The sequence below is a fragment of the Rosa rugosa genome, chromosome 1 (genome assembly GCF_958449725.1).
Source record: "Rosa rugosa chromosome 1, drRosRugo1.1, whole genome shotgun sequence".
Lineage (NCBI taxonomy): Eukaryota > Viridiplantae > Streptophyta > Magnoliopsida > Rosales > Rosaceae > Rosa > Rosa rugosa.
In genome coordinates, this window is record NC_084820.1 from 34,019,200 (window position 1) to 34,041,758 (window position 22,559).

At 38.3% G+C, this 22,559-nt stretch overlaps 3 protein-coding genes across 4 annotated transcripts; 1 reads left to right on the top strand and 2 right to left on the bottom strand.

The window, feature by feature from the left end:
• Positions 1–3,939: 3,939 nt before the first annotated feature.
• On the bottom strand, positions 3,940–4,569 carry LOC133726576 (uncharacterized). Its single transcript, XM_062154152.1, has one exon. The coding sequence runs from the start codon at positions 4,567–4,569 to the stop codon at positions 3,940–3,942; it is 630 nt and encodes a 209-aa protein (XP_062010136.1).
• A 1,764-nt stretch (positions 4,570–6,333) lies between these two features.
• Positions 6,334–15,557, top strand: LOC133724725 (condensin-1 complex subunit CAP-D2). Of its 2 annotated transcripts, none has more exons than XM_062151552.1 (17): positions 6,334–6,550; positions 7,173–7,495; positions 7,744–7,904; positions 7,999–9,181; positions 9,344–9,535; positions 10,496–11,152; positions 11,244–11,420; positions 11,780–11,847; positions 11,971–12,193; positions 12,275–12,374; positions 12,484–12,599; positions 12,679–12,736; positions 13,330–13,481; positions 13,565–13,766; positions 14,167–14,337; positions 14,419–14,512; positions 15,279–15,557. In XM_062151552.1, exons 1-17 carry the CDS (start codon positions 6,418–6,420, stop codon positions 15,280–15,282), a joined length of 4,014 nt encoding a protein of 1,337 aa, XP_062007536.1. In that variant the 5' UTR covers positions 6,334–6,417; the 3' UTR covers positions 15,283–15,557. The 2 variants fall into 2 exon arrangements, with proteins under 2 accessions (XP_062007536.1, XP_062007537.1); XM_062151553.1 differs by having other exon boundaries at positions 14,173–14,337.
• Positions 15,558–16,320: 763 nt separating this feature from the next.
• On the bottom strand, positions 16,321–21,437 carry LOC133724726 (peptide chain release factor 1, mitochondrial). The gene is made up of 12 exons (XM_062151554.1): positions 21,272–21,437; positions 21,019–21,158; positions 20,823–20,923; positions 20,590–20,688; positions 20,316–20,499; positions 20,162–20,210; positions 20,009–20,087; positions 19,821–19,895; positions 19,675–19,752; positions 19,377–19,535; positions 16,751–16,846; positions 16,321–16,668 (listed from the first exon to the last, which is right to left on the bottom strand). The coding sequence occupies exons 2-12, from the start codon at positions 21,122–21,124 to the stop codon at positions 16,474–16,476; spliced, it is 1,221 nt and encodes a 406-aa protein (XP_062007538.1). The 5' UTR covers positions 21,125–21,158; positions 21,272–21,437; the 3' UTR covers positions 16,321–16,473.
• Between the last annotated feature and the right edge of the window lie 1,122 nt (positions 21,438–22,559).

Here is a 22,559-nt window from a genome sequence, read left to right on the forward strand (position 1 = left end):
AACTTCTTTTGAGAGCTCTTTGTGTTCAACACATATTCTCTTCCCTTAAAAGTCTCCCAATAAAATCTCCACGAAATCTTCTTATTATTTTCTGATTTTTCACGGCAAAACTCCTTCTTTCTCTCTTGCTTTGGACGGCAAACCCTTCTAGGGTTTCTTCCATGCGTCACAAACCCTAGTTGCTTGGGCCTTGATGGGCCTTGATCCATTTTGCCGAAAATTCAAAGTGTTCTTGGGCTTCATTGCTTCATCTTCAAGCCTTCTTATTTTCCAACGCAAAACACTTCATTTCTTTCATTTCTTTTCATAGTTGCGTTGGAAACTTCATTGGTAAGCTCTCCTCCATTTCGCAGGGTTTCCTGGTTGCACTAGGAAAGCTTGTTTCTTCATTTCTGCTCAAATGTGTGGGCCGTTTTCTCTCATATTTGTTCGTCTTGATGTTCGCAAGCTCCTCTTTCCATTTGTGCGTTCATTTCCACTTTTTAGCTCGGAGGTCCTGAAAATAGAAACTAGTATGAAAAATAGAAACTTACCTAATTTGAAAAATAGAAACTTACTAAAAATGAAAAATAGAAAGTTTCTTAAACTGAAAATGGAAACTTGCCAGAAATGAGAAATGAAAACTACAAAAATAGAAACTTTACACAAATAGGAACTTTCCCAATCAAAGAATGGAAACTTTCCAAAACAAGGATTTCTAAAGGAAATGGCGCAGAAAAATGTAGAGAAATGCAGTTAAAACGTCGCATTAAAATGCTCCTATCACCGCGCCATTATCCCAAGGAGGGGCAAACTTCAGGGAAGGAAAAAGAGGAGTAACGGAGCCCCCGCGCCCCTTTTACATGGAAGCGGTAGAGGAATACAACATAGGCTTGGCCAACACCATTATTCATGAGAAGGGGAGACTCCAGTGAAAGAAAATGGAGTCTCCAAGCCCCCTCAATTGGAAGCAGCTATGGAATCCAACGCCGGGTTGAGCTGCGCCATTATCTCCTGGAGGGGCAGAGAGTGAAGGAACCGAATATCAGCTTGAGTCTCTGCACCCCCTCTAGCCTTGGTAACCACCATTAGTTGGACGTGAAGTATAGGAACAGCCATTCTGTAGCTTGAACCCATTCTTTCAAAGAGTCCATCCCTTCTCATCCCTCCAAGATTCTATCAAGAAGAGAAAGGGGGAGAAGGAGGTGAGAACCAAAGCCCCTTCCATCTGGAGGGCACAACACGGGCCGGGTCCAGAAGGAAGGAAACAGAGGAGGATAGATGAACCACAGAGTGGCCTTCTTCCCTTTCTCCGTTTCGCTCCGTGTGTAGGATTATGACAAAGATGATCTCGCATGATCGTGGATCCCACACTCGGAGCCCCCTCGCGTTTCTAAACCAATCTGAAGCCTGACATTTTTGTTGCAGAACTCCAGAAGGACGAAACAAGGGGTTGCCTAAGATTACGCCATGAGGCCTAACCATGGCTTAAGATTACGCCATAAAGCCTAAAATTTAGAGGCTAAAGGTCATTTCATGAGGGGAAGATTTGTGAAGAAGGAGAAAAAGAAGCAAGGATTGAAAGGCCATTTCTCGAATATTTCAGAAAAGTTGTTGTGAGTATTCCCTTCCTGAAATACAACTATTTATAGGGACTTCAGGCAAATCCCCACCCTTGGATGAAGCTCAATTTCAAAACCGATGTCAGTAAATCGAGATTAGTGATTCCAAATCTCGGGAAAAAAGGGATTAATAGCATGTGAGGAAACCGAACGGTTTTCGAGGAGGTGACTATTCTTTTCACGAGATTATTTTTTCATGACCGTTGTTTTTCATCGAGTGATTAATGCCTTAAATCTCGGAAAAGAATGGATTAACAGCATGTGAGGAGACTGAACGGTTTTCGAGGGGGCCTACAGAGATTGGCCCATGAAGCTCAATTTCAAGCAAAGTTCCTCCACGCGGAGTTCCGCCACAATGACACCAGCTTCGGCCTAAGTGGCCCGTTCTCTGACACGGGCCAGGTTGCGGCCCATTTCTTCAGAAGCAGCCAAAGGTTCATCGAGTTGGGCTTCTTTTGCAGCAGTTGCATTCTCAACAGAGAGCTAGCAAACAAGGCAGATACTTGCTGCTATACATATGGCGAAGCTACCACCAAGGAAGAGAAGGATCCTCATTCGCGATCAAAAGTAGTCTCCTTCGCATGGGGGGCACGCTAAAGTTCTGATCTCCTACAACCTGCCCAAGTTTCGCCAGATCCATGGGGGGCAATAAAGTTGGCAAAGGAAGCATCAGTTCATAACAAAGGCAATCCAGATTGTGGCATCCAAGCTTTATGGCCTATTTAGAGGCCTATATGGAATCAGTCAAGTATTATCAGTTAAGCCAATACAAGTGGCTTTGGAGCAACAACATTATAAGAGTAGTACTGATTCAAGACCTCTTTAGTCAAGACGAGGACCTTTGACTTCGAGGTCTGGGGGGCAATGTTTGGACCCAAAATAAGCATTTTGGCCTGACAAGACGTGTCTTGGAGAAATTGAGCCAATGTCAGTGGCTCAAGCTATATATTGTCGACAAGTTCGAAATATATATTTAGAGGCTAAATAAAGCCTACTATGGAAGCATGGAAACATGAAAAATCAACTTTAGCACATTTTCCTACTTCGGCTAGGAGAAACCGAGCTAAACAAGGAAGGAGGGGCGGCAGACTGACCAAATTAACTTGAAATGAGCTGAAACTCTGCAGATCCATTCTAGATAGCCCAAGGATAATTTCTTATGAAGAGTGCCAGAGATTTTTTTGAGTGGAAGGCCTTCAAACAATCAGTCCAATTTTCTACAGAAGCAAAACTGGAAAACTGGACCTGTAAGAGGTCCAGCAGAATTTCCAGCCCAACCGCATGGAATAAAGCTCTGAAAAGTTGTCAGGATGATCTACACTCATAGTGGAACATTTTTTATGAAGAAGTCGAAGGCTCAATCTGAAGTCTTGTTGGAGAAATAATTGAAGGAATAAAGGGGCAGAAACTGACCTAAAACCAGCTCAATATTCACATGTTCATGTTTCCTACCCACATGAAGAAAGCTAGATGCTTTTCTCTTTTTCCTTGGATATATTTTTCTTCTACAATCTCTTTAATAGATCATCACCACTTCCATGTTGCTGCACCTTCATGCTTTGCTTTCATTTCATCATTTCTCTATCTTTTCCATATTTTACAAATCACTTTCATGCTCCACTTTCATTATTTTTCTTCCACTCATCATTTCACTCTTCTTTTTCTTCCCTATATAAACACCTTCTCCTCTCATTCTAAAACACAACACATTCACAACACAACATCAAAACATCTCTAAGATGATCTAAGTTCTCTCTAAGAGCAACTCCTCTCCTTCTCTTTCTCTTACCGGTGATCACACTCCTAGTCCTAGTCTTCTCAGAAGCCGACTTTCAGTGCCACCAAACCCTCTGTCAACGTGCTTCGGTCCTAGTCTCCTCGGGAGCCGACGGTAGTGCCGCGACCACAACGGTTACAGAACCAGTCAAGCAAGGGTAACGCCCTAGCAACCCAGCCAAGCTAAAGTCACGCTTTAGCAAGATCTCAATACTTCCCGGTGATTTCGCTCTGCTCAATCTGCAATATTGAGTATCGACTTGTGAACAAGAAGAAACTTCAGCAAAGTCCTCACCACGAGGCACAAAGAATCCCACGACGAGGTTGGTGCTCTCCTCGTCTACAATCGCTTGATAGAAGTCAGGTCAAGGGACACCCCCGACGACCGCTCCCGAACGGTGCTGGCACGCCCGCGCAAGAAAAGAGACTGTTGACCAGCTGCAACAAAATTGGAGCCAAACACAACTTGTAGGTTGACACAACCCTTGCCCATCACAGCCATTCTCATGTTGTTTCCAAGCTTCACAGAGTGCCTGTAATCTTTATCGAATTCAGTGAACCACTATTTGTTCCCTGTCATATGATTGCTGCAGCCTGAATCAAGGAACCACACCCCTTCTCTACTTGATTTGTTCTCTTCCACAAAAGCCATTAGAAGCAGTTCTTCCTCCTCATCTATCTCGGCATAATTGGCAGCCTTTTCCCACTTCGGACATTCATACTGAAAGTGCCCCAAATGATGGCACTTAAAACACTCAATGGTTGCTCTATTCAGACCTCTACCTCTGCCTCTCATAACTCCATTGCCTCTAAAGCCTCCTCGTGCTCTCCCTCGTCCTCCTATTTTGTCCTCATATGACACCTTTAGTGCTTGCTCATCTCCTCCAGCCTTTCTGAATTTTTGCTCGTGTACAAGCAAGGAACTTTGCAATTGATCAACAGTGAGACGATCAATATCCGTTGATTCTTCAATTGTGCACATAATGTAGTTGAATCTTTCTGTGAGTGTACACAGAATCTTCTCAACAATCTTTACATCCGGCATGTATTCTCCATAGTTTCTCATATCATTAGCTACAATCATCACTCTGCCAAAGTAGTCAATCACTGATTCTCCGAGCTTCATCTCTAGTAATTCAAAGTCGCCGTCAAATTTGGGGATGCTTAGCAAATTTTGTCCTTCATTGGCCATCTTCTCGGAGTTGTCTTCTTCACACACTCTCTCGGACTTTTTCTTCTTCACACACTCTCTCTCTGTTTTCACTTAAATTCTCACAGTGTTTCGCTCTTCTTTCACTCTCACACTCTTCTTCTCACACACACACACAGTGTTTAATCTCTCTCACACTCAGGTCCCTTTCGGAGCTCTGATACCAGAATGTTGAAAAATCACAAGCTCACAAGTTTCAGCTGAATGAGTTCTATTTATTAACATCATCGAATTGGCTTTAAATAGCCACTGCAAATACAGGGAATTCAAAAGTTGCACAACCACATCACAACAACCCTGAGATTGTGGTGAATCAGCTAAGGACTCGGTCTAATTAAAAACAAACTCAACAAACATGACTGACTCTCTAACTCTCCTAAAACATAGGAGTTTATTTGACTGAACAAAACAGACCTTGACTTACAAAAACTTCTAACCACTTCAAACATATCTCAACAATATGCAACTTCAACATGCAATTCAAATTTGCATGTGTAGGGTGGGAAGACACTGCCCATGATAGTAGAGTATTCTTATTGGCTTTCCGCAATCCTCGATCAAATTTTCCTAAAACTCCTGATTGGTAATTTTTTTTTACCTAGATTGCACAAATAATAATCCTAAATTATATCATAATCAATCATTCATTATAATTTTTCATTTCAGAAAAATATTATGTGGTGGATGCCGGATACCCACAAATGAAAGGTTTTTTAGGACCGTATAAAGGTGAGAGGTATCACCTTCCACATTTTCGTAGAGGTGATGAACCGATGGGTCATAAAGAAATATTTAATCATGCACATTCTTCACTTAGTAGTGTTATTGAGCGCACTTTTAGGGCATGGAAAAAAAGTAGAGTATTTTACATGATATGCCAAGCTTTACTTATGATAAACAAGTGAAAATAGTTATTGCTACAATGCTCAACAAGATCGTGATTTTGATGAAAGTGAAAATTACTCAAGTGAAGAGATTAATGAAGAGATGGAAGACAATGCACATGAAGAAGATGGTCCAGGAAGACAAGAAATGGAGGTGTTAAGAAATACAATTGCACAAAGTTTAATGAATGCATCTACTTAGCATTTAGTTGCAAATTTGAATTGCCTTTAATACATTTTGTGTAATGTTTCCCGTTGACCATGGTGGGAGAATCTTTTGTGTAATATTTTGAACTCATTTGTATGATATTTAAGGGTTTAAGGCAATCTTTTATTTGGTCCAAGCAATATATAACCAAACAAATTACAAAAAACTAGAATTGCTTATATAATTTGTAGAATTAATGTACATATTGAGATAAAAGTGATGCATTAATAATTTGAACTAGTGTACAAGGACAGTACATGAAATTTTTTTAAATTTAGTATAGTTACATAATCAGAAAACAAAGTTATATATTTTAGTAGCATCTTTATTATCTATCTATGACCATTTTGGTAATTATACCCAATCAAAACACTTTTTACTTATAACTTACCAAAACTCAGAAATTTGCATTTGGTTCACACAACACTTTTAAAACAGTTTACCAAACACGTCAGCTGCTTCTTCTCACAGCAATATCAGAAGTGCTTCTTCTCACTGCTGTTTCCTTAGCTAGTTTGTTCTTTTTGTTGTTGGGCCTTTTTGGGCTCCTATTGTAACCAAAGAAAAAAAAATTGCCCCAAACCGGTAACAGTACCCTAAGGCCGAAAAGTCATATAGTATTCCCGCTCGTTCCAAAAATTTCAATTCCATTTGAAAATTGAAATCGGGTGAAGAGAGAGAAAGTGTGTGAAAAGCAAAGAAAGAAAGAGAAGCCCTGAATCGATCTGAGTGTGGTGGATGGCTCCGTCGTTTGAGTTTCCCCAAAGCCTGAGAGCATTGGAAGAGGACGGAGAAGACAACCGCCTCTACGCTCGGAACCCAGTCGACATCGCTTCTCTTCGTCCCTCCCCACTCGAAGAGTTCGTCAAAGGTACTCCAACCCAACCCGCCCTCTCTCACTTTTCCGCGTCAATTCTTCGTATGGTTTACATTTATGACCTCAATTGTTAATAGAGATTGATTTATTGTTGCTGAAACCCTAGAAAAAGGTAGAGCTTTGCTTTTGGTGGCCAAGGGATTAGGGGAATAAAAAAAAAAAAGCAGAAAATCATAGAACTAGAATAACTAAAGTTCAACATACTATTATAGATAGTAGTTTGTGTAATTTTTTTTCTTAGCTGAATTTTTATGGTTCTAACAAATTCTATCATTTTGGTTTTTGGGCAAATCTTCAATTTTTGAAAGGAAGGCAAAAATTATAGCAGGTATTGGCTTATTGAAGTTGGAGATTCACATTTGTTGCCCTGTATTAGGAGAAGTTATACATGAGCATGACCAAAATGCTCTTCTCATTTTTTTTTGCTGTTGTTATTTTAGCCCAAGAGGGAACATGATAGAGAATTTGCATGTTTTGATCCAATTTATGAGAAGATAAACAGTGATTTATGTAAAACAATTTGTGTTCATTTCAAAACGAGGAAAACACTGGACTTGATAGTCATCCTGACATATGCTGTTCCTGAATTTTTGGCATCATTTTTGGGTTGAAACAGGCATATCCTTTGATCTCTCCGACAAAGAGCTATTTTGTATAGAAGAGCAAGATGTGTTTGATAGTGTGTACTCACTGGTTCGGGGTTACAATGGTCTACCTGCAACTTGTAAAGTTAATCTTGTAGAAAGTCTTCGGTCCAATCTGAGTGTTCTCCTCCCAAATGTTGATTCACTCTCACGGTCTTCTCAAGGTCAGGATGATGCCACTCCGGTGCTGGATCGGGTCGCATCACATCGTAATGCTTTAAAAATCTACACATACTTTCTCTTTACTGTGGTTCTCAATGAGGAGGTTAACATCACTTCCAACAACAATATGAAGGTCTTTTCTTTCTCCCACCACCTCTCTTTCTCTTCCTGTATGTCTTTAACTTTTCTTTATTATATATTTCCTTCCTCCCACTTTTACCCATGTATGCTTGCTTGCAATGGTGCCACTGCTATTTTTTTTTCTCTATTTTCTTAGCTCCCACTTGAAAATGCTTATTTGCATTTATATGTGTAATGGCATTAAGTGTGGTACTACCACTTCTTTTGCTAGTTCCCTGAATCCCCTTTTGCTTGGATTAGGTGACAGCTAGTACCAGGAAGAAGCACCCTAAGAATTCATGGAACTGGGAACCACAAAGGGGCCGCATACTTAATCTGATTGCTAATTCACTGGAGATAAAGCTTGCATTGCTCTTTGGTCCAACAGGCCTAGAAGAAAATTATATTTCTTTTATTGCCAAGTAAGTTGGATAACTAATGCAATTTGATCAGGTTTATATATAGATCACTTTTCCTTTTTGTAAATGATTAATTAAATCTTCTGGGGATCTGCAGAAATGCATTTGCTTTGTTTGAAAATGCTACAGTACTAAAGGACTCTGATACAAAAGATGCTCTGTGTCGTATAATTGGGGCCTGTGCTACAAAATACCAGTATATGGCACAATCATGTGCGTCGATCATGCATCTAGTTCACAAATATGATTTTGTTGTTACTCACATTGCTGATGCGGTTGCTGGGGCTGAGAAGAAGTATGCAGATGGAAGCCTAGCTAATTCTCTTATCAGAGAGATTGGGAGGACAAATCCAAAGGACTACATCAAGGATACCGTTGGGGCTGAAAATGTTGGTCGTCTTTTGGTGGAACTTTCTGATCGGTTACCAAAGTTGATGTCTGTTAACATTGGCCTTCTTGTCCCACATTTTGGTGGGGAATCTTATAAAATAAGGAATGCTCTTGTTGGGGTCTTGGGAAAATTGGTTGCAAAGGCTTTTAAAGATGTTGAGGGTGAAGTGAATTCTAAATCTGTTCGTCTTCGAACCAAGCAAGCCATGTTGGAAATTTTGCTTGAGCGGTGTCGAGATGTATCAGCTTATACCCGGAGTCGGGTTCTCCAAATTTGGGCTGAACTATGCGAAGAACATTGTGTTTCAATTGGATTGTGGAATGAGCTGGCTGAAGTTGCTGCTGGGAGGTTAGAGGATAAGAGTGCAATGGTCAGAAAATCAGCATTAAATTTACTTATCATGATGTTGCAGCATAACCCATTTGGTCCACAGCTTCGAATAGCTTCATTTGAAGCAACCCTACAGCAGTACAAGAAGAAGCTGAAAGAGCTTGAACCAGATACTCCCTCAGAAAGTGATATGAACAGATTACCATCTTTCAGCAATACATTGGGGAATACCGAGGTTGATGATGTAACTGCAGGGTTGACCAAGGTGCAGCAGGATAGCTTACCTGATAGTTGCTTGCCTCAGATGGAAGAAGATCTAGTTCAGAAGGATGGGTGTGTCCCAGATGTTGGGAACTTAGAGCAGACTAGGGCTTTGGTAGCTTCACTTGAGGCTGGATTAAGGTTTTCAAAGTGTATATCTACCACAATCCCAACACTTGCTCAATTGATGGCATCATCTTCTGCAACTGACGTTGAGAACACAATAAATTTGTTAATGAGGTGCCGACAATTTCAAATTGATGCCTCAGAAGCATGTCTTCATAAGATGTTGCCACTGGTATGTTAAATTTTTGCTAATACCCTAGGAAATGATGGTTCATAATTTCAATTCCGGCAAGAACTTTTCTTCTCTGTTAAATCTTGAGCAACTATTCTGGATGTGATTGTTCTGCTGGTATATGCAATTTATAATGTCCTAAATGTGTCTTGGCTTTTGTAGGTATTTTCTCAGGACAAATCCATCTATGAAGCTGTGGAAAATGCCTTCATTACAATTTACATAAAGAAAAACCCCGTAGAAGCGGCCAAGAATCTTATAAATCTTGCCATAGAATCAAATATTGGAGATCTAGCTGCTCTTGAGTTTATAGTTGGTGCCTTGGTGTCCAAAGGCAACATATCCAATGCTGCGGTATGTTCCTTTTCAATTCTCGTAGTAATATTTTTCTCAAGTGATTACTTTTAATCTATGAAATTTAATTGAAAATATTTCCTTTGCATGCAAAAGATACAAATATTCTTGATCGTTTTCAGCTTTGAAAGTGACTGTACTATAGACATAAATAGTCACTTTACAGTGGAGGCACTTCTTCACTTCTGGATAAGAGAACAAGTGCACAAGGAAAAGAGAACATATGAAAATATACTCTCCTCTCTATACGATACTATACTGCATTGGGTGTAGTGGCTGGTTTCTGCTTTTTGTTTCTCCCTGTTGTGGACCACTATTGTTTCATTGACTGTGTAATCTAAACAACTTGTTTCTATCAAAAACAAGTTTTAAGTTGACACTTACTGTACAAACATCCTCACACACTAAATTAGTAATAAGGAAAGCTTGCAGAGCTAAATCATTTTTTAGTTCAATGAATTAGAAGCCATATCTTGCAAGTTTTGTTGGCTTAAAATAAGATGCCAAGCAAAATATTATATCCAATTCTAAGTACTTAAAATATAAAACTAGCTGACATTTCAAATGAAGTGTTTTTTATTTATTTATTTTAATTTTATAGAGAAAAGAGTTTTCCTTTCCCTGTTACGAAGTGGACTATCAGGATTGGTTGAGACACATTTCCCTGTACCCTTTAGTCCAGATAAGGGAGTATTGAGATGCATATAATAATTGAATCTGGGTGATTTCCACAGATAATGCAGGGAAAGAAAGAAAAAACATAATTATTCAAACCAAGAGGCAACCATGATATTGATTTTAGAATACGAGCTATGTTTCTTTTTGGTACATTTGGTGCCTCTGCTTAGTCAACTCAGTGCTGAATTCTCTTGTACTAGTGTTACAGTGTATAATAGTTGACAAATTCTGTCTCCCTTTGTCTAAAGAGTCAAATTTCTTATAAGGGCTTTGTTTTCGCAGATATCAGCGTTATGGGATTTCTTTTGCTTCAACATAAATGGAACTACTGCTATTCAAAGTTGTGGGGCACTGTCTATCCTTTGCATGGCAGCAAAATCATCCTCTGCAGTTCTTAGCTCTCATTTACAGGACATTATTGATATTGGGTTTGGCCGTTGGGCAAAAATAGAACCGTTGCTTGCTAGGACAGCATGCGTTGCTCTTCAGAGATTATCTGAAGATGATAGGAAAAAGTTGTTATCTAGTAATGGAAGCCGGGCTTTTGGTATTTTAGAAAGCTTAATTACTGGTTTTTGGCTTCCAGAAAACATATGGTATGCTGCTGCTGACAAAGCCATAGCTGCTATATATACAATTCATCCAACACCGGAAACTTTCGCTGCCAATCTAGTAAAGAAGTCCCTAAGATCTGTGTTTGATTGTAGTGGAGGTGAGGAGTTGCATAATGAAATTGGCAGTGGTAGTGCTGGAATACTTACAACTGTTCAAGTGGAAAGACTTGGTAGATATCTCTTTGTCGTAAGTCATGTTGCCATGAACCAGCTACTATATATCGAATCCTGCCTGCGGAAGGTTCAGAAACAGAAAGTTGGCAAAGAGAAGATGAATTATGATTTTCAGCATGCTAATGGTGCAATGCCAGCTGATACCTCAAAGGTAAGGTTGGATATTGTATACGCTATTCATTATTAAAATTGGGTACTGTTATCAGCAATTATTCAGTATCCTTTATCTATTTATCTTGCAGGAAATTGGTATAAATGCTGAGCTTGGCCTTACCGCCTCTGAAGATGCAATACTTGACACTCTCTCTGACAAAGCAGAAAAAGAGATAGTTTGTGGTGGTTCCACAGAGAAGAATTTGATTGGACATTGTGCACCCTTTCTGTCAAAACTTTGTAGAAATTTTAGTTTAATGCAAAAGGTAAGTCTGAAAGAAAAAATTATAGATTTGGTTAGTGTATATTGAACCGGAATTACTTTTGCTTCTGTATGAGATTTGTAGTATGATAGACAGTACATCCTCTATAGTTTATTCATTTGACATAGACAGATAGACCTTTCTCCAGATGTAAATATGAAATTACGTTTCTTTTAGTCCAAAACCTCATGACTGATGCCACGTATGTAGTTACAATATAGTATGTGTTATTTTCTTTACCTTAACCATTACAAAGTTACACCTTTAGTGCACTGTTTGTATGTGGCTTGTTAATGTAACAATTATTTTGTTGTGTATTACTAATTCATGAAACTGTCTGACTGGCTGCTGTGTAATTTCAGTATCCGGAACTACAAGTATCTGCAATGCTTGCTTTGTGTCGGTTTATGATTATTGATGCTTGTTTCTGGTAAGATATCTCTCTCTCTCTCTCTGTGCGTGTGTCTGTGGGCGGGTGTGTATACATGTGAATACTGCATATTTTCTTAGAACAATCAAACATCAGCTCTGACATTTTACGTATAATTTCCAGTGACACAAATCTCCAGCTACTCTTCACAGTTGTGGAGAGTGCACCATCAGAAATTGTCCGTTCCAATTGCACTATTTGTCTTGGAGATTTGGCAGTTCGGTTCCCTAATTTGTTAGAACCATGGACAGAGAATATGTATTCCAGGCTACAGGATCCTTCAGTTTCTGTTAGGAAGAACGCTGTTTTGGTGCTATCACACCTCATACTAAACGACATGATGAAGGTTTGAGAGGCTTGGCAATGATTCTTGTTCTTTTTGTTTTGTTATGGTAAAGAGTTCTCATTCTGGCTATATCTTGATCAGGTCAAAGGTTACATAAATGAAATGGCCATAAGATTAGAAGATGAAGATGAGAGGATTTCAAATCTGGCTAAGCTATTTTTTAATGAGTTATCCAAAAAAGGTAAATTTTGATATCCATCGTTTATTCTGGTACCATCATTTTTCTTTTTGTATTATCAAGTTCTCTTCTAATGACTGAACTTTTTTTTTTTTTTTTTCACACCATTTAGGTAGCAATCCAATATATAACCTGCTTCCGGATATACTTGGGAAATTATCCAACCAGAATCTCAAGAGAGAATCTTTCTGCAACATCATGCAGTTTTTGATTGGTTCTATCAAGAAGGTATAATTGACAACTCAGTTCCATTTGCAAATTTCTGTTATCTACTATGATCTTATGGTACTTTTGAACTATTTTTCAGGACAAACAAATGGAATCTCTTGTTGAAAAACTTTGTAATAGATTCAGTGGAGTTACAGGTAAGATATCCTTTCATTCTTCCTTTCTTTTTCTTTTGAAGCTCTTTCTATTTTGTCGTATATCAACTTATAACAGTCATGCAACTTAAGGTGTAAAAATGTAAAGACACATCGATCCTTAGTTATCTTTTGTTGCAAGTGTTTAGATTGACAATTCTTCTCATCGAGTGCTCTTGGGTAGATAGTGACCTTTCTATTTTATTGCTCCATTTTTTTTTATTCCTCTATTTATAATAGACAAATGGAATTTCATCCGCTATTCTAGATATTGTATATCCCTCCTATTTTTGGTTTGGTAGCCATGTGAGAAAGTTGAAAGTTTTTCTTGGTGATCATCAGATTACACTGTTATAAGTTCCATCTTCATTTCTTTGTTGAAGCAATTTGTTGTATGCAACATCATGCATGGGATATAGAAGCTGCCAATCAGCCTCACCTGAAAATCATTATTTTCTAAATTTCAATCACATTTTCTTCATTCTCAGCAACTGTAAAGATTATTTTGTCCCTAACAAGATAAGTTAGTGTTGATGTTTTCCATTTTCATGAATAATTAAAATTAGTTTTTGCTGATGGGCTACTCATGGCTGCAGATATCAGACAATGGGAATATATTTCTTATTGTCTCTCTCAGCTGGCATTCACTGAAAAGGGAATGAAGAAGCTTATGGAGTCATTCAAGACATATGAACATGTCCTATCAGAGGATTCTGTGATGGACCATTTTAAGTCCATAATAAACAAGGTATGAATTATCTGCTCTTACTGCTGCTCTTGTCTGAATCAGGTAAGATGTATTTTCGTTTTTCTTACGCTAATCTCAAACAGGGCAAGAAGTTTGCAAAACCTGAACTTAAACTGTGCATTGAGGAGTTTGAGGATAAGCTGAATAAGTTCCACTTGGAAAAGAAAGAACAAGAAGTAACAGCAAGAAATGCCCAAATTCATCAACAGAAGATTGACAGCATGGAAGATTTTGTGGTTACTAGGAATGCTGGCGAGGCTAATATGGAATCAGATAATGATGAAGGTCAGTGTGATCAACTTGTGCTTAATCAAATTAATGTTTTTACCAATAGAATGTTGAGTTTATACAATCAATTTTCCATTAGCACAGAAATTGGAGGTCCTAGAGGCACAAACATGCAACTCTTAGGTTTAGATTATACTGTGGGTACTTTTAGTGAAATTTTGGTCAACTGTGTAAGGTTTGGAGTCTGAGGTCCATCTATACAGGGTCGTACACAGTTTAAAAAGATTTTTGTTTTTTTTTTTGTTTTTGTTACCATATTCTTTAATTGAAATATTTGATATAGCATGCATACTATTTGATGGAAGTCATTGATGTAGCATGTTGAACTGAACGCCAAAGGATGTGTCTTGTTGCTTCTTTGCACTAAAGTATTTGTTGCATGCATGTTTTGGTGTAGGAACAGATGGTGAAGTCATTGATCCATGTACCGAAGGGATGATCAAGTCTGTGAATGAAACGTCAAAATCCGGATGTGTTGAGTCGGAAGAACATTCTGTTGCTTCCAGTGAGTTGACAGAATCAGAACCAGATGATACTGAAATTCAGTCGCCAAATGTCATCTTGAGAGGTATAAGCACCATCTGACCTTTTTTTTTTTTTTGTAATATATATTTTATTGCTTATCTCCGCTAAGGTATTGATATGACAGGGGCCTCAAAAGCTGGATCTGAGAAAAGCAACATGAAAGATAAAAAAAGTCACGTCCCTGCATCATCAAGAAGAAACATCAGGTCAAAGCAAAGGTTAGATTTTTATTGTCCACTGTTTCTTAGCATGTGGATGGTGATGTGTCAGCTAATCAAAGCAGCATTCTTCTTTTGATAGCCACAAAACCTTCAGAAATGTGCTTTATATATAGTCCTTCTCTCCTAATAACCAACAAATAGCAAGTGCTTTTCGTTATGTGGTTCCTGATGCAATATTGTGGCACTCCCGAATGACCCTAATGCAACATGCACATAATCGAATCAACGAAGGAAACTTATGAAGATAAAAATCTTTCTACCATAAGCTAATTTGGTAATCTTACAATGAGAAAAGACCACACCACACAGATATGGATCATGAATGGACTCATATGAATTGGTAAAATGCATCAATTGGCCAGGGAAGGATACATTCTTCTACACAGCATTCTTTTCAATCCATGAGTGTATTGCTGGCTTGCCACCATCCAAATTATTGACTTAAAACTTGGATATTATTATTGGTCTGGTTAAAACTTTTTAATAATTCCTTATTAGCATTCAGGTAGTATTATAACAGGTTGATTTGTGTTTCTGATACAAGCGAGAAAATTAGTCTGTCTTATCTTATTTACGAAGTAAGATATTGCAAACGGCTTCTTATTTTTTACTTTCTAAAAGTTAAACATACATTTTTATGGGTTGGTGTTGCTCCTTTTGCTATAGGATTGTTCTATATGGGATTTAATTACGATCATGCTTTTGCAGTAGGCAGTGTTTTCATCGACTGGCTTAAACCTAACTTGCATTTATTTTTATGCAGGTAGAATGAGTCAAAGTGGTTCAGATTAGTCATCTCCGAGTAGGAATCTCATGTTGCAATCGAGCTGCTTTAAGTGTTTGTAATATATGGCGTCATCAGCATAACAATTTAAGGAGCCAAATATCGTATTGGTGTTAGACATGACTTTTGTATGACCCAACTTTGCTTGTATTCCTGTATATATAAACAGCTGCGATCGTGGAGTCACATAATATCGTTTTCTACTACATAAGAAGATACTATCTACAATGAAGAGTACAGAGTTTGTTTTCATACCTAACTAAATGAAAGCTGCCATTAGTTTTGGTTACGTAGGGGCCAGACACCTAGAACAAACAACTAAAAAAAACTTGGGACTCGTTACGTTTATGGAAATTGCAGGATTCAGACATTGGGAGAGGAAAGCAATAATCATCACAAAGACATTATTTTGCCACAAAAGCATATCGCCTCGCCACAAAGGTAGGAACGGGATGTCTAGAGAGGTCTGCCCACCAGAGATGATCTATCACCTAATGATAAGGGGAGGCGATGATTAGAGGGAAATGTCGACTAGTCAACTAATGCAATTTAGAGGACCTATTAACTAGAAGATGTATTGGAGGGTACCATTGACCGTATGATTGAAAAATGAGGTAGAGAGCTGTCAAATTGTAGAACTCTTGCCTAGACTTGAAAGTTTAGGTATATTTTGGACACTGATTTTATTTAGACAAGCGTTTTTGTTGTTGAAGACAGGCAAAGGCTCCTATTAGGTTGGACAAGTATTAAGCATGTAACGTTTTGATGTAAATTTTTTCACTAGATATTAAAGTCAATCTTAAAGTCAATGCAATTGAAACTAAACGAAACCAAACCAAAATGTTGGTTCTTCAAATTTTAACCTATTTCGGCTTTGAAAAAGAAGAATGCGGTGCCATTAATTCGGTTTGTGGTTAGTGCCAAAAAAACCAAACCGATGAAACCGAGTCCACCTGAACGTAACGTACATGAGTACTAATTCGTGCGAATATCAAAATTTGTGAATCCAAAAAAGTAAAAGTAAAAGGAAAAGAAAATTTAAAATATCAACCAATTTATGGTATTAAATCAAGAAGATAATTAGATCCCTGAACTCTAAAAGAGGCTGCATAGGATGCTAAAACCAATTGTCAAGTGGTTGGCAAAAAACCCATGCGCTACTAGTTGTCAGGTTTCATTGGGAAGAACTGAAAGATGCGATTGCATCCATTTCCTGCTGCAAAAGAAGTGCATCAACAAACACATCCAGATTCTCTCCCTGCATCACATCACTTATTGCATGATGAGTAATGCCAACACGATGATCAGTTACACGACCTTGAGGAAAGTTGTATGTACGAATGCGTTCAGATCGATCCCCACTACCAATCTGTTTAGGGTAACAAGCTCCAATATCAATCAGGGCCAGAAAACAAATCTATCAAATCAAAATTTTCACATATCAGTCATACCTGCTCTAATCGAAGTTTTGACCGATTGTTCTGTAGTCTAGACCTTTCCATCTCATATAGCTTTGCACACAGTACTTTAAGTGCCTTGGCCTTGTTCTACACAGGAACCACAAAAACAAGAAAAACAGAACTTAGAAACAAACATGACGGTATCGAGCCTGCAAATTACTAATGACTGCATGCTTCAGAGGTCTACGATCATGACAGAACAATAAACATACAATAAGGAGAATGAGAGTCTATTAGTCTAATAGCCATGTCAACTTTGCACGTGTCAACTCTCAAATTTCTGAAGGTCAAGTGGGGCTAAGTTGAATTTCAATCGACAAGAACAGAGAAATGACCCACTGACTGAATTCATCCTCTAATATTTCATAAATCAGCAAACATTAATTGGGGAATGGCAGATGTCAGTAAATTGTTATTGGCACTCCAGAAAATGTATTTGCTTTTATTATCTCAATTTCTAAAATCACCGTCTTAGAGAGTGGGTGACAATTTTGGAGTGCTAGTAACAGCCAGCTAAATAAAAGATATCATTGCTTTATCATATATCGAGGAATTTAAATTCTGGATTCTATTGCAACCTTTCAAGTTTGTCACTTGACCTCTGAATTATATGCCCTGAAACTTTGAGTTTACCTTGATGAAATTAAAAACGATTAGACAAAATTTTAAAACCCAATTCCCAAGTTCCAACCAGTCACAGCAGAAATAGGAGCACCCCTTCTCGTCCACTTTGTCTCTCCATTCCTCCCTTCTGTTTCTCTCTTTCTCCCTTCAATAATCTGACATGACCCAATTCCACCAGTCTTGGTAGACATGGTAGCCATGCCTTCCCCATCTTGCTGGTAAACCATGGCAGCGACCATCTGCTCTCGGTCTTTCTTCATTTCTCCCTAATATGGCATAACCATAACGTCGAGTGGCACTGCCATCTCACGATCTCCATATTCAGATTTGAAATTAAACTACATCTTATTCAAATGTGATACCACACTGCTATCTCCACATGAAGCTTCCTAAATTCCTTAAATACTAAAAGCTTAAGTAATTAACAGGCATAAAAAATTAGAACATGCACAATTGTTGCGGACAGTGGAAATCCCAAATCATAAATTGGAGAAAGAGTTTAGTGGTTGCCATAGTTTCCAGTGACATAGTGTAAAGTCTAAGAGGAAGCTGATCAAGGTTGTTGCTGGCAGTCATGTGGATTGGTTAGAATTTTCAAGAAAATGAGGTTAGAATTTCAATATGTCAATCTTGATGCTTCTTCATGCCTTCATTCCACATAGAATTTTAGCATATCGGCTGGAGTAAAATTTTAATGTCAAATTTTCCTAGTCAGCTTCAAATCCTAGGTCGAATATCAGCTCTAGATGCTCCTAGAAAACAAAGGCTCATTGCTGATCAAAACCATGATGCAGTGATAAAATATAAAGAACTATCATGTAGAGTGTAGCACTTGTCCCTGGACTTGTGCTCTAGTTACTATGGTTTCTTTTCATTTTCTGCTGGTGTCTATATCTTCTTCTACAGGTTTCTGTTCATCTAGGTCTCAAAGATCCACTTCCTCTTCCTTTCATAAAAGATTCAGTTTTCTCTTAGTTATCTAAAAATTTTAAATATACAAACGATTCAGTATATAACACCACTGACCCCAATACTCCCATTTGAAACATCATATCTCTGCACCTGTCCAGTCAATCTGAAATTTGTGCATCACCAGATGGATGAACTTCTGGAGCACACAACAAGGACACCCTCATCCTTTCTGAAGATCTTTCAACAAAAGTATCATACTCATCCTTCAAAATCTCTAGAATCTCTCCCCATAAAATTGGACATTTGTGCATCAAGACCCTCATCATTAGAAATCAGAGCAAGAAGAAATCTCGTAATCTTTTGCCTCTTCAGATCAGCCTAAAACCCACGCACTTCTTTTATACGAGCACCTGCACTAGCTTGTTCCTTCTTTTTTTTTTGGCCGAGTGATCTAACATTATGATCTAGTGATTATAACTGAAAAAATTGCTCTAAGTGCAAGTCTGGTTATTAATTTTTAATGGAATATGAATGAAGTTGGCATTTCAGAACTGTGGTACCCCTCTTGTAAAGTTCACACCATCGCTACTAAGAAATTAGTTCAGGGACTTGTTTGTACCTCAGGCATAAGTTCGAGGACTAATGCTACAATTTAGGCTCCATTTGTAATTACTTCTATAGGAGTGCTTTTGTTACATAGCGCCATTGGAAGTGGTTTTGTTAGAAACAGATAAAGTTTTTTATAAAATTTCAAGTGTTTTTCATAAAAGCACTTGAAGTGCTTCTTTTAGGAAGCACATGCTAAGTGCTTCTTTAAAAACCACCAAAAAGTGGTTCTATTAACTCAAAAGCACTTCTAACTCTTTTCACCAAACGCCACCAAAACCACTTTTGCTAATTTTAGAAGCAATCCCAAACAGAACCTTACTATAGTAGCATGTAATAGTTAAGGACAGCGACTGCTGTTGTATATAAGTATTCGCAACATCATCAACCACAAAATATATAAGAGATGGTAGTTAATGATCCTAAGATTTAGCACACCAAAACTGCAATTACTACAAAAGGTTAGATATCATACCATATGTTGGGATCGTTCATCTTGTATGGCTATGGTCATCCCAGTTGGAATATGAGTTATTCTAACCGCACTGTTTGTAGTATTTGCATGCTGACCCCCAGAACCACCAGATCTATAGGTATCAATTTTCAAATCTTCGTTCCTCAGGTGGACATCTACCTGCACCAGCCCAAATACATGTGTGATGTCCAACAGCCTGAAGTCGAAGGAACATTTCTCCGAAAGAGGCATGCTATGCCCAGAAATTTGTAACAAGATCATAATATGCCAATTTAATTCACGATTTAAAGAGTATCACCTGATCAGCTTGGGGGAGGATAGCAACAGAAACAGCACTAGTATGAATGCGTCCAGACTTCTCTGTCACGGGAACTCGCTACCAAAAGAAAAGTCAGTAACTTCTCCGACAGTTATAAATAATCAATGAACAGGTGAGAAAGAAACCTGTACTCTGTGAATACCACTCTCAAATTTAAGTTTCCCATAAACATCAGCCCCTGAGATTGCCGCACTTGCTTCCTGGAAAGAGTAATAATTACAAGTGTGTCAGAAGTGGTGAATCCTAAACTCATTAGCTCTTAAGCACCTGACGTAGATTGTATCTATTACTATGTAATTCAGTTAGTGCACACCTTATATCCTTTAAGATCAGACTCGGTAATATCCAACACTTCAAACATCCAGCCTTTATTGTGAGAGAATCTCTCATACCTGTAGTTAATTGTTATCAAGAAAAGGTGAGTCTGAAAAGAGAAAGCATATACGGATTTTAATCAAGCACTTACATTTTAAATATGTCCATTGCAAACAAAGAAGCCTCCTCCCCACCAGTTCCTAATTAAAGCTATAATTTGTCAAACACTAGGAAATAAGAAAGCAAAAGAAACAATATACAAAAGTGTCGGTATAATAAATATTGGGGTCTATGAGACTTGATACCTGCTCTAACCTCCAATATGCAATCCCTCTCATCGGCATCATCCTTGGGGAGCAGAGTCTTGAGCAACAGGTTGTGCAGTCTTTTCTCTTCGTTGATGGCCTGATCCAACTCAGTGGTCACCATATCAAGCATGTCTTTATCTTGAGCAGATTCAGCCATGAGTGACCTCAACCCATCAATCTCCTGGCAGGGCAGCAAACACAGGATTTAATTTGGTTTGTATCGAGTCCAGTTTTTTACTAAACCTTTACTTGTAATTACTAATTCCAATACCTTGTGTATGGCTCTTAACTGATTTATAAGGTCCATGGATGAGCTAATTTTGCGAAGCTCCTTATTCGCCCTTGCATACTCTTCTGCCGTGGCATCCGGCTGACTTCATCCAACCAACAGGTCCAACACCATTTCAGTTCCAAGTCTTGTTTTTTTACATACATTAAACTTTGTTTTATTTTATTTTTAAGCAATTCAGCAAGCAAGCACATAGAGTCATAAACATAAGGAACCTGGTTTATGATACTGAGGAGACAAGCATTCCTTTGTTCGATAAGCGATAGCCTTTGCTCCATGATCTTAACAAGCTTTGGCGATAACTGAGGTTGCAACTCTGCTCGTTTTTATTTGCATAACCCCGAAAATCAGAAAATAAAATAACAGACAAAAATAAAAAGCCCTTCAAGGAAGAAGATGGTAATAAAGAACCTGTTGAGTAAGAACGAAGAAATGGAAGAGGGTGAGGAAAGGCTGGTGGCAGTTGCTTAATTTGTTTCATCGCCTGCAGCAAACTACGCCGCAGCTGACTTGTCATTCTAACACTCGCACTCTCACAAGTCGGATCCCTTCTGTTTTGCAAAACCCAAATTCGATCAAGTGTGAGACTGCGACCGAAACAAGTAGTGTTTCCAAGGATTTAGAACTTAACGTTAAACTAGCCGAGAGAAGAGGAGAAAAATACCTTTAGGATTAGGATTGGAAAGCAACAACAAGCCCTCCGATATTTGATGCCCAACGTCTAACTGGGACTTGCAGTAGCGAGTGACGGACTGTATGGAGAGGAAGAACCCAACAAAGACGGGGCTGCCTGGGTGGGGGACCGAAAATTTAGAATTTTTTTTTCTCTTTCTTTCTTGGGGATGATATACAGTAGGAGTGATTTTAAATACACCCTCCCTAATACCTAAGGAGAAATTATACAAAAGGTCAAAATGGAATTATCAATGATAAAAATGTCACATATTCTGTCGCTGGATAAAATTAATAATATTAATTTAGTAGTTAGGAATTTAGAGTTAATTACATATAAGTGCATCTTTGAATGTTTTTTTAGCCATAAGGTCACTAACTAATTTTTTTCTCTTATAAGGCCACTAGATTAAAATTTTGGATATAAAAACTAATATATTTACATAAATGCCATTAGAGTAAAAAGTCAACACCAGTCTCTCTCTCCTCTCTGGCAAGGTCTTCGGTCAACTCCGGCCGACCTCTGGTGATAGGAGCACAAAGTGTGACGATATTAATGAGTATATGCCCCATTTTAGCCTTGTTTCTCCCTTAGTTTCATGTTTTGAGTCATTAAGTCGTTTTCAGAGTCTTGTAGAGTATTTGGCGTGAAATAGGCGGAAAAAGCAAAATTTATGAAAAATCATAGCTGGATCAGGATTCCTCACTGTCAACGTTTTTGTGGTCTTTACATTTTAATTCTCTTTATTTTCTCTAAAAAAAAATTCTGATATTCTCCTCCTTGTTGTAGGAAACCTTGCCTGGTGGGACTCTTGGAAACAACAACGATGGAATCAGAAAATAAAATACTTAAGACGTTTGACCAAGCAATGAAGAAAGGAAATAAATAAGAGAAAGACGTTTCAGTTGGGAAATAAATAAGAGAAAGATGTTTCAGTTGGGAAATTAAAGGACCCAATTATGAGAGGAATTAAGGTCATAAAGGAGACGTTTCAATTGGGAAATTAAAAGAATTATGATGCAATCTCATCCGTCCAAATGATGAAGGGCATGATCGACAAAAGCCAACCAATGCTCCCCTATAAATAGGCAACATCCAGACTAGAATTGGTATCACTTCCTGGCCAAAAACTATTCCAAGACTCTGCCCAATTCACTCCTCAAACTTCCATCACATACAAGACCATGACCACCATCCATCCATCAATCCACGAAGTTCTTAGGCGTTGAGTCAAGGACGGTCCACCACCGTAGCAGAGACGAGTTTATCACCTTGTTGC

Bases quoted from the DNA above. Each gene is read 5' to 3' on its own strand.
- LOC133726576 (XM_062154152.1), bottom strand. From the start codon at position 4,569: ATGGCCAATGAAGGACAAAATTTGCTAAGCATCCCCAAATTTGACGGC.
- LOC133724725 (XM_062151552.1), top strand. From the start codon at position 6,418: ATGGCTCCGTCGTTTGAGTTTCCCCAAAGCCTGAGAGCATTGGAAGAG. The intron at 9,182-9,343 runs GTATGTTAAATT...TGGCTTTTGTAG, and splicing joins TTCATAAGATGTTGCCACTG to GTATTTTCTCAGGACAAATC. The intron at 13,767-14,166 runs GTCAGTGTGATC...GTTTTGGTGTAG, and splicing joins GGAATCAGATAATGATGAAG to GAACAGATGGTGAAGTCATT.
- LOC133724726 (XM_062151554.1), bottom strand. From the start codon at position 21,124: ATGACAAGTCAGCTGCGGCGTAGTTTGCTGCAGGCGATGAAACAAATT. The intron at 20,689-20,822 runs GTTCCTTATGTT...GGATGAAGTCAG, and splicing joins TCCTCAGTATCATAAACCAG to CCGGATGCCACGGCAGAAGA. The intron at 20,088-20,161 runs GTAAGTGCTTGA...AATTAACTACAG, and splicing joins GCAATGGACATATTTAAAAT to GTATGAGAGATTCTCTCACA.